Genomic DNA, 14,265 nt, shown 5'->3' on the forward strand with positions numbered 1-14,265 from the left:
CGCCGACTACAAGTCCCAGAAAGCCCTGGGGCCCCCGGGCACGCGCCGTATCCTTCGAACCTGCCAATGAGAACGCGCGCGGCGCGTCACGTGAGCGGGGCGCGATTTGAAACGTGGCGCCGGCAGCGCGGGGCGGCGTTGTGCGCGGTGGCGGCGGCGGTGGCGGCCAGGTGAGCGCGGCCCCGGCTTGGGGGGGGCGGGAGAAGACGGCGGGACCGCGCCGCTTCCGAGGGCTCCCGGGTGGCCGTTAGTCCTCCGCGGAGGCCCTGCCGAGGCGGGCGGCCCCGCCGGGCCGTCAGGCGGTCGAGCCGAGTCAGGCGAGTTCATCCCCTGCCTCGCTCTTGAATAAGCAACGTTTTGAGGTGATTCTGTGCGAGTCCGCTTTTGTTCCGCCAAAGGTTGCGGTTTCTGTCCAGAAGTGGAAGGTGTCGTGTTAATCAGAGCATGCGTTTCCTTTAGTGCGGGGGGTTGTGCTGAGTCCCGGTTATGCTGCTTTTAAAATAGGGCTGTAAAAAGCTTTTTTTCTTTCTTTCTTTTTTTTTTTTTTTTTGACTATGTGGGATGACAGCCCTCTGGTACACATGTCTGGCTAGGCTGCCCTTAGAAGCTGTATTCATGTGAGGGATTGAGTTACTGAATGTCATGATTAGATGTCACATTAAGGAATTTCGGGAATCCTAGACACCAGTGCTGCATTTGAAGGCGCTTCACAGAGTTTACAACGCTTTTCATATAAGTAGTCTTGGGTTCTTCAATGCTGTGTTTGAAGAGAGCACAGTGAGATTTCTGTAACTTTTCATAAATTGCCTATTTGTGAGGCTGTCACTGAAATTCTTCTTCAAAGACGTTCAAAGCATTCAAAAATTACGTGCTTCTTAATTTGCTAACATCATACAATTCTCAGTGACGTTATTGCTGTTTTTTTTTAAACCTGCCACATAGGTAATTCTCTATTTTTCAGATACTATGGAGGAAGGAAAAGAAAAGGCAGCACGTTGCTCAAGTCACATCATTGAAGAAAAACTGGGTATTCGCCTGAGCAACGGTAGGTGGAAAGCGTTGAGATACTCTCTAGCTGGTGTATCCCGTATTAAAAATTAAGATGTTTGAGATCAGTAAACCTTTTTGTATCTGCTTTATAATTTGATCTGTGTGCTTCCTCCTTTGGATGGACTGCTGTTGCCTACCTCAATGACTCCTCAAGAGCTTGCAGAGCACTTTTGTTAGAGCATGTGTAGCAGTGACGTGAGGTCATCAACCTCTCTCCTATATACCTAGTCTGAGCTCCTCTCGTTTCGTTATCTGTTTGCTGCTGATTCAATTAATGTTTAGTGTATAGATTAGTTAACAAAAAAACCCTCATTTTTCGTACTGCCTCCTGTTAATATCCTTTAGTGGCCTGAGCCCGGAAAAAACCGGCAACTGCCTTGTCATGCAGCTCCTCATATATTCTCACTTTTCTTGGTTGGAGGCTGCTGATACTGCTTCCCACTGTCAGATGCCAAGTTCCTATTATGGATGCTTAGAAATTAGTATCTCGTGTCTAGATCTTTCATGATACTTAGTCATCTGTCACAGTTGTGATCGTACTCCTAGCTGTATCTTTGTAATTTCTTTGAACTGATAAATGCTACAAGCCTGTTTTATTTTAGCTATTTAAACTCAATAATACAACTTTGTTTGCCATCTGACATTAGCCTCACCAAATTATCAAAGCATAATGCAGTACAAATTATTGCAAATTGTCAGTGTGACAAAATCCTAATGGAATTATTGTAGTTTCAGACTTTCCTCTTCTGACTGATGAAAAGTTTGATTTTGACCTTTCACTGTCTCCTGCAAGGTGAGTTAAGTGTCTGCAGGTAAGTGCCTCTTTAAAATGCCAGTAACTTAAGCTCTTGACTGACTTATTTTTCTTCACAGTGGAAATGAAGATGAAGTTTTTGTTGGACCTCTGGGACACAAAGAAAAGTGTATTGCTGTCAGCATTGAAGGAACAAGAAGTGCTGAAAAAAACATATCTCTTTCTGATGATAAACTTATGTGGAGCCCACTTACAGGAGAGAAATATGTTGAAATTTTCAAAGAGGCTAATTTGTTAGCACTGCAGATAGAGACTGGAAATAAGAATGAACAGAGTAATGTAAGCCAGTCAGAAGAACAAGAAAACAAGGTTATAGAAAAATTTGTGGAAGACTCCAAGTCAAAACTGAAAATACTGAGAAACAAAAATATGGAAAAAAGCCCCAGGTCTATTAAAAGGGAGACATACTGTGTGTCGGAGAGTCCAGTCTGTCAACTGCCACCTCCTTTTCAGAAGGAATCAAATAAACCTTTGTCAGATGTCAAAACACATGCTCCTCATACTCCACCAAACAGAAGCCCTGTTAAAATTTGTATATCTCCCAAAATTGCTGGCTCGCCTCTGACTCGAGACCAGAAAATTAAGGAAAGAAATAAGAAGGCAACTGGCAAACTGCAAATGGCAAAGACTTGCTCTACTCTTGAAAAAAACAACTTGTTGACTGTAGAAAAGGTAAAGACAGCTTCTTGTATAACAGTGTTTTCTTTAAACAGGGCCTTTGTGAGTTACAGGAATTTTAAAACTGTCTACAAGCTTTTATTGGTGTACTTTAATCTTCTGATGTTTCTCTGCCTCTTAAGATCCTCAAGCAGGAAAAAGTACATTTAAAGGGCTGCCAAGTGCAAAGAAAATCAAGGCAGATACCGTGGTATAGCGGTTGTCTAGGCTATTATGACAACGTAGAGCATCTGCAGACAAATTTCTCTTCCATTATTTTCCTTTTTGTTAGTGTCGTCACTCTCAGCTTGTGATTCAGTGTCTTTTTTTTTTTTTAAGCTGGTAAAATCACTGCAGTGTTCTTAGTGACTTACTTTGCAAAACTGGCTTTGTTTACTCCTCTCAAAAGAGGTGAGGTAGAAAAAAAGGCACAATTATTTTGATAGGAAATTCTTTTAGTTCTGGTTCTGTCCATACCTTGCTTCCAATTCTGGACAGGGTTGATTAGCTGTATATGATTTAAGATGTGGCTGTGTGACAAACTGAAAACGGGTTCTAAGATAGCAGGGAAACATCAGTTTGTATTAGTGACCTTGTGTGTACAAATTGTTGCTCTTAGAATATCTTCTACCTTTTATTGTTTTACCCCTTATGACTTAGTCTTCAGTGTGTACTCCCGATATTACTGAAAAATGTGATATTGGATCCTTGGGAACCATCATCTAAAGAAATGTTCATTTTTGACATTAATTTTTTCTTCATGTGGGGTGCTATGCTATAAGGCAAGGCACAGACTGAGTGCTTAACTAGCAGGGGTTAATTCTAACCCCCTACCAGTCTAAGTAGACAGATTTGGATGATACAGTTAAATATTGTAATTCCTCGTCCTTTGAAAGGTTAGAATAAAGCAAAAGAATATGCATTAGAAGTAGCTCTCATAGTTTTAAGGATGTCAGTGAACATAATTATTTGAAAGTTGTGCTGATGAGCTGTTGTTGCAGAGTTGTCCTTAGGTTGACTTCTAATCATCTGGTTTCCAGGCTATTCTAATTCATAGAAAATATCCTCACTAGACTAAATTTAAACTGTCTTAGTCTAAAGGCCAAGGACTTGACTGGAGCTCAAAGGCTTCCTCATTGACTGTAGTCTTAGTTTAACAAAATCAGCTTGTGCAAAAACTTTCCAGTGGCTTCTGGAAACCCCGGTAGCTTCTAAAATATTCTATTGTTCTAAAATGTTACAGCCCAAACCAGGAAAACACAGTAGCATTTCTACAAAAAGAGACTTGAATAGCATGGGATCATCTGAAGATTTTATTTCTGATAAATCAAGTGCTGCTTCAGATGTCTTTGAGTCTTCATTCAGTGGCAGTTCCTCAGTGCAAGACAAAAGAGCCCTTCCTGCACCAAGTAAGGTAAAGGCGAGAATTTTTATATGAAAATCTTGGTAACATTTCTGTAAAAGGAGAAAACTGAACATAGTTTACTTTCTAATTTAAAGCTGTACTGCTGTGTAGTGCATTCAGCAGAAAGTTGTTCTGCAACTGCAGTTCTTGAATGTGTTTCCACGTCTGAAGCAAAAAGATGTTTAAGAACTACTACATAACATGTGGTGGGTTAACAAGTATTGCTTTTACATTGTTTAAGCACTAGCTGCAGAGAAGTGATTTGTCGTTTTCTGCAAGAACCAGACATTTTTGGATGCCTGTAGCTAACCACTATACGATGTGAAAAGGTTGCCATTACATGAAGTCGGAATACCTATAGCTATCTTAATGGTTTTGAACCTTCAGACACGTACTTTTATGCTGCATGCCACTTGTCACTGTATTTACAGGAATGGAGGGGACTCTGTGAACAGGGGAGGCAATGAATCCCTCTGAGTAGGTCATTTGGAGGAGGCAAATCATGCCTACATTCTGAGCCAGCACCACTAGCAACCTAGATAGAGTTGTAGTCCACAAAATAGCAAGATCTCTGTTAGCAGTTGCATCAACAGCAAGTGGTCTTACCCCTGTATGCCATTATTCTTCTGCAGTATGGCTTATACTTATGGGTTATACTTATTTTAGATGCTGTGGTGGTGCTAAAAAAGCAAGGGGAAGAGGAGGTCACGTGCTACATAGCAGGAGACTGTGGGAGGCAAGTGGAACTTATAGCGTTAGGTTCGGCCTGCACCTACACTAATGGGAAGTGCCTGTCATGTAGTCTGCCTTTCTGTAAAAGTGGTGGCATACTTACCAGAATGTACCTGTTCACCCTCACATGACTACATAGCCCTACAGTTGTGAAAAGTAGCACAGAGCTGTGGTATGTGCTGTGTGAATGGTGTTTATCTACCAAGAATGTAATGAGTTTGCAGTTAACAGAAAGCTTGAACAATGTATTGGACACCCTTTAGTACTTGCCTTCTGAAATGTGACCTCTGAGGAGCACATGTACTTGAATGAAGTTTTTGACTTCTCTCCATATTTAATATTGCTAGAAATCCCTTAGCTGAAATATGTAATTTCTTTCTTAAGAAGCAGCTTCTGATGAAGAATGTCACTTCCTCAGCCTTCTTATATAACTTTTCATATGAAGGTAAATAGGGTGCAGGAAGTCCACGCTCAAGTTTGTAGCAAGGATAAATGCAACGGTCAATGTTCTAGATCTCTTGTTCTGTATAATAACCTAGATACCCTGAACTGTGTTTCCAAGACAATTCGTTCTTTAAATGGTAATCTGAGGAAAGACCTTCTCAAAGTCGTGCGCACATAACTACAACGTTAAACAGAAGCATAGCAAAAGAATGGGTTAAATCCTTTTTATTTGTGAGTTAACTGTATTTTCTGATTCAGTTGGGCTTAAAGAAGATGACAAGTCATCTGAAACTTCCTGGTGTTGCTAGTGGTCTCACAGGAAAGACTACTTCTTCTTCTTCTTCGTCATCAGTTTCCAGTGTGAACTCAAGTCTGAATTCAAGTTTATCCATTTCTCCCATACACAAAAATGGTAATGACTTAAAACAAATTTGTCCCATAAATCAATCTTAGAGTAGCTAAGTGTCTCTTGGATGGTGAGTTTGAGTATGTTTGGATGTTGTCCAGCACATGCAAACAGCAGGAAACGTTTTGAATGAAGAATAAATTTTTCAGGCTAACCAAATAAATATATGTGGCGTAAAGATAAATCTTAGATTTCTAGGGTTTGCAATAACTAGATTCATGTAATACATACAGGGGGTCTAATACAGTAAAAAAAGCAAGCAATGCCTCAGGAAATGTGTTCTTGTTATATATGCTCTTCTGTGGTATAGCTGAGCATGTGAGCTTTTGAATGCTGTGAGCTTGTCTGACTCGGCTTATTTCAAAACAACAACCCCACTGAACTACAGAAGGAAGATAGAAAGCCTGTCTCCAAATTCTGTCTTTCTGTAAGCCTATTAAAAGGATGGGTTTTACTCAAACAGATTAACAAACTCAATATGGGGAGATACTGGAATATAGCTAAGGGGGTTATAGTGTGATACAGACATCCATTTGACCCTTTCAGTAAGCCTCAAAGGGTCAGGAAAATCGTCTTCTAAAGCACTGACAGATGTAGGCATCGTAGTTCTTGCATGTCTACCAAGATACTAATTTACTCCACGTTTTTATTGTGTACTTGTTTCTGGACAGGGCCTAATGAGGTGTCAATAAAAGTTGAAGCGCAGTAATAATTTTTTATACAATAGGAAAAAGTGCCTAGTCAAGATTAATGCTACTAATGAAAGTAACTGCAAACTGACTAAAAATAAGAACCGTACTGAAAATTGAGAAAAGCCCTTACGTGGTAGATCAGCATATGCTGATCATCAGCGTGATTTGAGCTATTATCCCCTTAAATCCCAGTTTAAGGAAAGAAAGCCAACTGTGCTAGGAGAAAATTCAGACTGAGAGTGCAACTTGAATCTGCTGGCTGTTTGGGCATTCCTGGAAGAGTTTTCTTTGATTTGACTGTAGTAATTCAGTGTGTAGGTGAGGGGATTGCCAAAAACAGGCAGAATTGCTGAGAATTTAGGGAGTGAATTTTCAGTAGTTTGTATGTTCTCCTTAAAGTTCAGCTGTAAATTGCTGCTTTCTGTATTTCTTGTGTGAGCTTAGTTATTTGCTTATTCAAATGCTTAATGATAAGCAATTACTTAGAAATGTAACTTTGTTTTCTCTTTCAGGTAAATCAAGTGCGTCTTCAAAAGCTTCTGTGGGTGGTTCTAAACTTTCATCTAATACAAATAGGCTGGGCCTGGTCAAGCCTACCAGAGTGTCATCTCTGCAGGCCGCCAATGCTGAGAGATCTGGCAAGCAAGCAAGATCAGCTAGTACTCCGAAAATATCTAGTGCTGTAAGCTTAGCTAAATCTTCAGCTTCTGCAACGTCATCTGAGGCTGTAGGCAGTGGAATTCAGAGGCTTAGTTCTGTTCCCAATCTGCAGAAGCTGTGTCAGCAGAATAAAGATGGAAGTACAACAAAAGGAAACTTGTGCCCAAAGCCCAAGACTAGAGTTCTGTCTGTTCCTACAAGTCAAGTTAAGATTTCAGTGAAAGGTGGAGGTAAGCACATACTTTACATGACCTATCTCCTGATAATTTGGCTAGTAAAATCAAATGTTTCCTCGAATGCTCGTCACTTGTTTTATTAAACTTCTGTCCAGCTCTTGAAAGGAATGAGTATTTTAACTGGAAGGGACCTGTAGTTGTAAAATGACTGAGTGGACATTACTAACTGTAACAACACTAATGATATGTTTCTCTTCAGAGTCAACACCAGACAAATCGGCACCAAAAGCAACATCGTCCCTCGGATTAACATTTTGTGGCACGCTTGGAAGGTAGGGCGTAACTGAAAGTTGAATATACTGAGGCCTATTTTTCTTTTGAGTGTGACATGGCTGGTTGTTACAACAATCTTTAAAAGTTATAACTTCCTTGAAAATTAGTTTCTCTGGTTCCTGAAGACTTCTAGTCCCTGAAGACTTCCAGTTCCCCTTAATCCTAGTATATGTTCTTCCCTAGTTCTGAAAACTCAAATCACGGTTTGCAAGCTGGCTGCTTTTCTGCAGTTTAAGCAGTGTTAATGCCTATCGGGATTGATTTAAAAAAAAAAAAAAAATTCAGAAGAGAATATTCTTTGCAGCGCTAAACAGACCAGGATCATTCATGGCACAAAAATAACTTTTTATGAAGTTAAAGCCCCTACTATGCTATTAGGATCAACTCGATGAACACCATTCCATTTTTGACCAAAGGCAAACTGACCTCTACTGTCTGATGGAATTGTTGGAATAGTATTTTTCCTAGAAGATTTTGGTTAATGCAGGTTTCATGTTCCTCTTATAGTGCCATGGCAGTCAGCACTCCTGTGAAACATTCAGAAGATGGGGTCTCTCAGAATGCTTGTTTTCGTGAGCGATCTGTTTCAGTGACTCCTGCCAGTTTAAAACGGTCTGCCTTACCTACCCCTATCCATCGTCTCTCAGGATTTCCAGCAGTGACTCCTAGAACTGCGCCAAGAATGGCAGTTTCTCCACATCTTGCATCCGTTCGCCAAAGTTTCAGCCTTTCTACCAAAAAGGCTCTTACAGCTGGGTAAGGCAGAACCCCAAAAATGAAATGAGTATTGTAGGCAAACTGGTTTAAACGAAATTTGATAGACACTTTAAAGTTTTAAGGACTTTGCCTAAATGTTAGCATGGAACATTTGAGCATTTAGATACTGTAGAGGTTTTCAGTGCGGATTTATGTGTTGTAACTAACAAAATACTAAAGCTGTATTAAGATGAGTCTACATCTGACATTAAAGAACTCGCTTCCTATGAGAGATAACTTCCCTTTCTTTAACTATTGTGCAGCTTAAATTGTATCTGACGCTCTGACTAAACACTGAGACAGGTTTGGAGCCAGTATTGTTCTACTATTGCCTTTTGAGGGGAAGTAGCTCGTTAAAATCAGTATTACTGCCCTTAACTATGTTTTATGCTGTTGCCGGTGCTTCTGTGAAGTGATACTTTGTTAAAGGTTGACTGAACTGAGCAGCTTTACCTATGTTTCATTTGAAATAATATCTTGTACAGTGGGGGAATCCTATGCTGTTAACTGTCTGTAAATTTTTTGTGGAGAGAATGCTGCCTCCTTCATATAATCAGCCCAGCATATTTTCACAAGCACCATATGTACATATGCATGCTTGTCTAAGGGCTTGTGGAGGTCTATGGAAGGTTGCCAGAAAATAACTATAAGATGCTTATACATAATGATCAATAGTATTAAGTCAGGTATGATGCATACCTAGGAAGTAGGTTCTAGATGTTAATTAAGCTAAATGTCCAAAATATTCTTTACTTTCAGGGAAGCAAAACTGCACTCTTCACAATGACTTTAATATCATACTGAAAAGTTTTCAGCTCCTGCTCTTCTAGCTGGTCCCTGTACTTACTCTCAGCTGGGATTGAAGTGATATCAATCACTTTTCAGTAATATCGAATATCAATACTAGTCTGCTAGTTTCTTCTTAAGTCTGGGGGAAAAAAAAAGCCACATATGTATGTCAATTTAAAATTAAATACTTCTCAACCCTGGAATCATTAGCTTATTTCTTTTCATGCTGCAATAAGCGTATAGACTACACATGCAGATATTCTGCAGGTAACTAGTGTGCTTTTAGATCAGGATATGGGAAGCCTTTTAATCTTTAAGACTTGGGGCAAAAAGGAAATAAGGGGAAAATGAGGTTAGCGCATTGTAGCTTTTTGTCTAACTTTGGCTCGTCTGTCTTTAATGGTTCATGCTGTTTAAAGCACTCAATTACTGCCAATATTCTTTTCTCCAGTTCTAAGCAGATGCGAGAGACTAAGACTCAGATATCTTCAGAAGATGATATATCTCCTCCGCCTGTGCTACCTCTTACACTTGACTTTTCACCAGAAAAGACTACAGAAATAGTAGAAAGTGAATTAAAAGAGGCTGGAGTACAAAATCAGGTGGCTGATGAGAGACACACTAATGAGGTAAGAGAAGAAATTCCAGTTTTCTACACAGCTAAGTGAACTGCTTGAAAATATGAATATTTCAAATTGAGGGATGAGCAGAAAATACTTCAGTACATGCAATTAGCTGAAATAGGTTAGCACTAAGTATGCGCCCTCTAGTGCCTATTTTTAGTACTGAACTCTTTGTTGCATTTCTGCTAGATCCTAGCCTCAAAGTTGAACAGTCACATAGTTGCTCGATTTTTTTTTTTTTTTTTTGTATTAAACTTCCTGTTCTGGACGTTTGCTGTGAAATCCTTATGGATTCAATTAGAAAAGCAATGTCATAAAGCAGTTCCTTTTGCAGCCATGCAGTCAGCTCTCTTCTGGAAAAAATGAACTGCTGTAGAGAAACTCAAAGATATATTATATACGTAATATAAAATACAATGAATGAGGATTAAAACCAAAAGCCCATGTGACAATATAAATTAACTTTCACAGACTTAGTCCAGCAAATATTTTATCTTCTCCTCTCCCAAGCTGGCTGCAGGCTGAAAACTAGGACTATACAGGCATTACGGGAAAAGAATAGAATTGTTAGCTTATTAGTCTCTCACACTGGCTATTTATTTCTGTATATTCATGTACAGAATTAACCCTCTAGATGAATTACTTTATATTTGGGGGCTGACCTGCTGGAAAGCAGCTCTGCAGAGAAGGTCCTGGTAGACAAGCTGACCATGAGTCAGCAATGTGCCCTTGGGGCCAAAAAGGCCAATGGGATCCTGGGGTACAGTAAGTCGGAAGAGGGGTACAGTAAGTCGGAAGAGTGTTACCAGCAGGTCGACAGAGGTGGTCTTCCCCCTGTACTCAGCCCTGGTGAGGCCGCACCTGGAGTACTGTGTCCAGTGCTGGGCTTCCCAGTACAAGAGAGACATGGAGCTCCTGGAGCTAGTCCAGCAGAGGGCTGCTAAGATGACTGAGGGACTAGAGCATCTCTCATATGGGGAGAGACTGAGAGCTGGGCCTGTTCAGCCTGGAGAAGAGAAGGCTCAGCGGGGATCTGATCAATGTGTACAAGTATCTGAAGGGAGCGTGTCAAGAGGATGGGGCCAGACTCTTCTCAGTGGTGCCCAGCGATAGGATGAGAGGCAACTGGTGCAAACTGAAACAGGAAGTTCCAGGAACCTTTCAGGAAACAGGAAGTTCTGTCTGAACATGAGGGGGGAAAAAACTCAGGGAACAGGTTGCCCAGAGAGGTAGTGGAGTCTCCTTCCCTGGAGGTATTTAAAAGCCATCTGGACACAATCCTGGGCAATATGCTCTATGTGACCCTGCTTGAGCAGGGGCGTTGAGCTAGATGATCGCCAGAGGTCTGTTCCAACCTCAACCGATCTGTGATTCTGTGGTATATTATTGCATTAGTTTGTTTCTTTTATTAGCCTACTTAATCATACACATACACATACTTGGGGTAACAGTTACAGAATTGCTTAATGTGTCTATAAAATAACTAAACCGGATGAAAGCGTAGCTAAAGCTTTGGAGCTCTGTAGAAATGTTTACATGGCAAAATAACATTGTGCAATAATTGGTAAATTAATATAGTACACTGTTTTTAAATTTGACTTGATTCTAGCTTTAAATGTTAGTGTTTTATGTTCCTAGGAACTCACTGTGCTTACTGTACTTGTGATACTAGCCACTGGTGGAACAAAAACTGAGTTACATACACTGTATGCAAACAATCCTGCAAGAAAAAGTACCCAATCTGTAAACCAAACATGTCCTGTGATTTTTAGTTTTACAGATTAAAGCGACTTATTGGTGAACAGAGGAAAAAGCCTCAATGTTTTTATTTATCTTTTTTAAGGCCTTACTATTAGATTTTGGAATAGATAAATCCCTCCCTCACGCTTTGGAATGTGAAAGTAGGCCTCTGATTGATCTTTCCAATACTCCTGAAGTGAATAAGATTGTTCCTCTAAAGCCTACCCTTTCCGGACAGGTAAAGGTAAGTTATAGTCAAGTCTTCTAGAAGCAATTGGAGCAAATACGCAGGCAGAAAAGATGTCAACTGGCTGCATGTACTTGCCTGCAAAGCAGCCTAACGGTATTGTAAGAATCATTTAGTTTTAGCACGTTGTTCAATACTACATGCTAAGCTATCCTTAAGTAAAGAGAACACAAAGTATCAAGCTGCTCTTAAGTAAAGAGAATGTCAAATTTTAAAGACAAATAATTTGTATGAACTACATCTGAGTAAGTAAAGTGCAAATAAAAAGTGGGGGGAGGCTAGGGAAAGAGTACTTAAAGTTTAATTGTGAGTATTTGTTAAAGAAACTGTTCTTGGAGCAGGAAGCGAACGCCACCTTCACTGTAGTGTAGTCGTGGTGATTCCAGTTTTTCCCTTTTGAATTTTCAGTTCTTGACAGCAGCAGGCCATTTTCAGCAAAAACAAGATTAATTGATTTCCTACTCCCCTCCCTGGTTGAAAAATGTGTATTGGAACCCATTCTGAATTTGGGTATTTCTGGGCGGGTGTTTTTGGTATGCTAGTGGTTTGAAGCTGGACTACTCCAGGTGTTTTCAGATGAGTGGTGGTAACCGAGGATATTGCCTTTGACAACGCTGAATTGATCCCAACCGCATCTAATATCAGGCCATTAAAGGTATCACAGAAAGGAATAGTGAAAGTCTGGTTTCCAGAGGCATGTTTAGAGGAGTTCAGAATTGCTCTGCCTCGTATGGATAATAGTGCCAGTTGAATATGTATGCCAGCAAAACTTAAATTCTCTTAACAGCTTTTCCAGTGAGCATGGAGATACCCACCTTGTAAGAAGCTTGTGCTGTCAAAGAATGAGTTAATTCTTTAAAAATGGACATAAATGCTCAAATATGGTGCTTATAGCTGTCTTTTGGATATTAACTGGAATCCTAAACTTAAAACAGTTGGAAGATGTACTACTAGAAATTGTCACTACTAATAGTTACGTGCAAAAACTGACTACAGTAGCTAAATCTTGTAATTTTTCTTCTTTCAGCTAATTGACTTGAGTTCTCCTCTTATCACTCTGAGTCCTGATGTGAACAAAGAAAATCTGGATTCCCCTCTGCTTAAGTTCTGAACTTGAGTTGAAATGAAGAATTCTTGGCATCTGTGACCTTTAAGGCGTTTAGGTGTTACCCTTCACTCATACTGCTTTATGAAGATAGTTCAACAGATACTTCGTAGCTGTAACAAACAGAATTCTCACAGTCCTGGTATAGTCAAACCGAGTCTGATTTAATGCTCTTTGCATGCATATGCCACAATGGATGTACTTAAACTTTGCCTTAAGGCAAAAAAGGATATCCTCTGTATTGGAAGCCTGTCTTTTCCCCCCCCCCCCCCCCTTCCCTACCAATTGTCCTTTGCCTCCTTATCCCCCAAGTGCAACAAAGGTTTAAATTAAAATAAATTGGTTGTTTAATTAAAACTGTAAAATTAGCCTTTTGCTTCAAATTTTAGACTATTTTAGTGTTTCACTAATGAATCTTAAGGCAGTGGAAATTAGTTTTGTTTATACAAAAGTATAGCAAGTCTGGAAATAAATTCTTTACTCTTGAATGCTAGTGGAATAGACTAAAAGCAATAGCTGAATTTGTGTGATTCAAAGGAGGAAGTAGCCTGATGGTTTGATATTGAGCTTTGAAGGTTTGATTTGAACCTTTTCACTTTCAAAGAATAGAGAAATATTTATGAATCTTTCTCACCTGACAGTCTTGCTCATAACTGAGTTGGGGCATGATGTACTGTACGATTTCTAAACAGAGGTGAATGGAATGAAAATGGATGCTGTGGGAGAGGGCATAAACTGTTGAAACAGCAAGCCTGTCTTTGGAGCCTGGAAACTTCTGCTGTGTGTGTATCTGCTAACTGTATTTAATTCATGAAACTTAGCAAGAGATGGAAGTGGATTTGGAACCACTGTTTGTATTCATTCAAAAAGTGGTGAAAGTTTGAAGATCTATTGTATTAAGTGTTTAACTGGGGGGGGGGGGGGGAAATGTTCATCTGAGTTCATCAAACATGTTTTGATGTTGAACAAGGCTACTCCCCTATCTTTATCTGAAGGTACTCATCTACTTTCCAGGATAGCTGCCATGCCCATGGTTAGTGCAGCATCAGACTATTATGAAACAAGGCCAGGCCCTCTGAGTGGGAGAAACAATCATGCTACCTGCTCTTGCTAAATATGAACCATATTAATGTGGAATTTCTCTACTCTGCTTGCTCCTGTTTTTGTTCTATGAACAGCAAGATGGCTTCATCATCCAAAACACTTATTTAAAATTTTACTTGCAAGGCAGTGCTGTGCAGTTAAAAGCAAGACTCAGAGCAGGTCTTCTGCCAGACTTGAAACAAGAGGGAGAACTGAATTCTTCCATATGTAATTCTAGATGGAAACAAAAGGAAAAGATTAAAAAAAAATTAGAAACTTGTTTTTCTTTAACTGGTGATATACTTGTGATTTTTTTTGTTTACATGTGGCTAACAAATATAAACAGGTTTATGCCCCATAGGTCAAGGATATGCAAGAATACTAAATGTTGTACCAGTTGAGAAGATTAAATCTTGTAAATGTGTGCTTCTACAAACGGTAGATCTAGATCCTATTTTCAAGCATGACTATGACAACTTAAACTATTTTGTCTTATCAACAATTTCGACTAGCTTGTATTCTAGTAACTAGAACTCAGATGAACTGACAGTGG

General features: G+C 39.8%; 1 protein-coding gene across 1 annotated transcript; it reads left to right on the forward strand.

Moving 5' to 3' along the window:
* Positions 1 to 68: 68 nt before the first annotated feature.
* Positions 69 to 14,009, forward strand: GTSE1 (G2 and S-phase expressed 1). Its single transcript, XM_068930854.1, has 12 exons — positions 69 to 170; positions 962 to 1,045; positions 1,780 to 1,843; positions 1,924 to 2,536; positions 3,765 to 3,935; positions 5,361 to 5,514; positions 6,713 to 7,090; positions 7,296 to 7,368; positions 7,877 to 8,125; positions 9,366 to 9,543; positions 11,381 to 11,521; positions 12,552 to 14,009. Exons 2-12 carry the CDS (start codon positions 967 to 969, stop codon positions 12,633 to 12,635), a joined length of 2,184 nt encoding a protein of 727 aa, XP_068786955.1. The 5' UTR covers positions 69 to 170; positions 962 to 966; the 3' UTR covers positions 12,636 to 14,009.
* Positions 14,010 to 14,265: the final 256 nt, after the last annotated feature.

Source organism: Struthio camelus, chromosome 1 (genome assembly GCF_040807025.1).
Source record: "Struthio camelus isolate bStrCam1 chromosome 1, bStrCam1.hap1, whole genome shotgun sequence".
NCBI classification, from domain to species: Eukaryota; Metazoa; Chordata; class Aves; order Struthioniformes; family Struthionidae; genus Struthio; species Struthio camelus.

What these genes read in the sequence shown, in the direction of transcription:
- GTSE1 (XM_068930854.1), top strand. Translation starts at nt 967, where the DNA reads ATGGAGGAAGGAAAAGAAAAGGCAGCACGTTGCTCAAGTCACATCATT. An exon ending in GGGTATTCGCCTGAGCAACG is followed by an intron (nt 1,046 to 1,779) that starts GTAGGTGGAAAG and finishes GAATTATTGTAG; the next exon opens with TTTCAGACTTTCCTCTTCTG. An exon ending in ATGAGAGACACACTAATGAG is followed by an intron (nt 9,544 to 11,380) that starts GTAAGAGAAGAA and finishes ATCTTTTTTAAG; the next exon opens with GCCTTACTATTAGATTTTGG.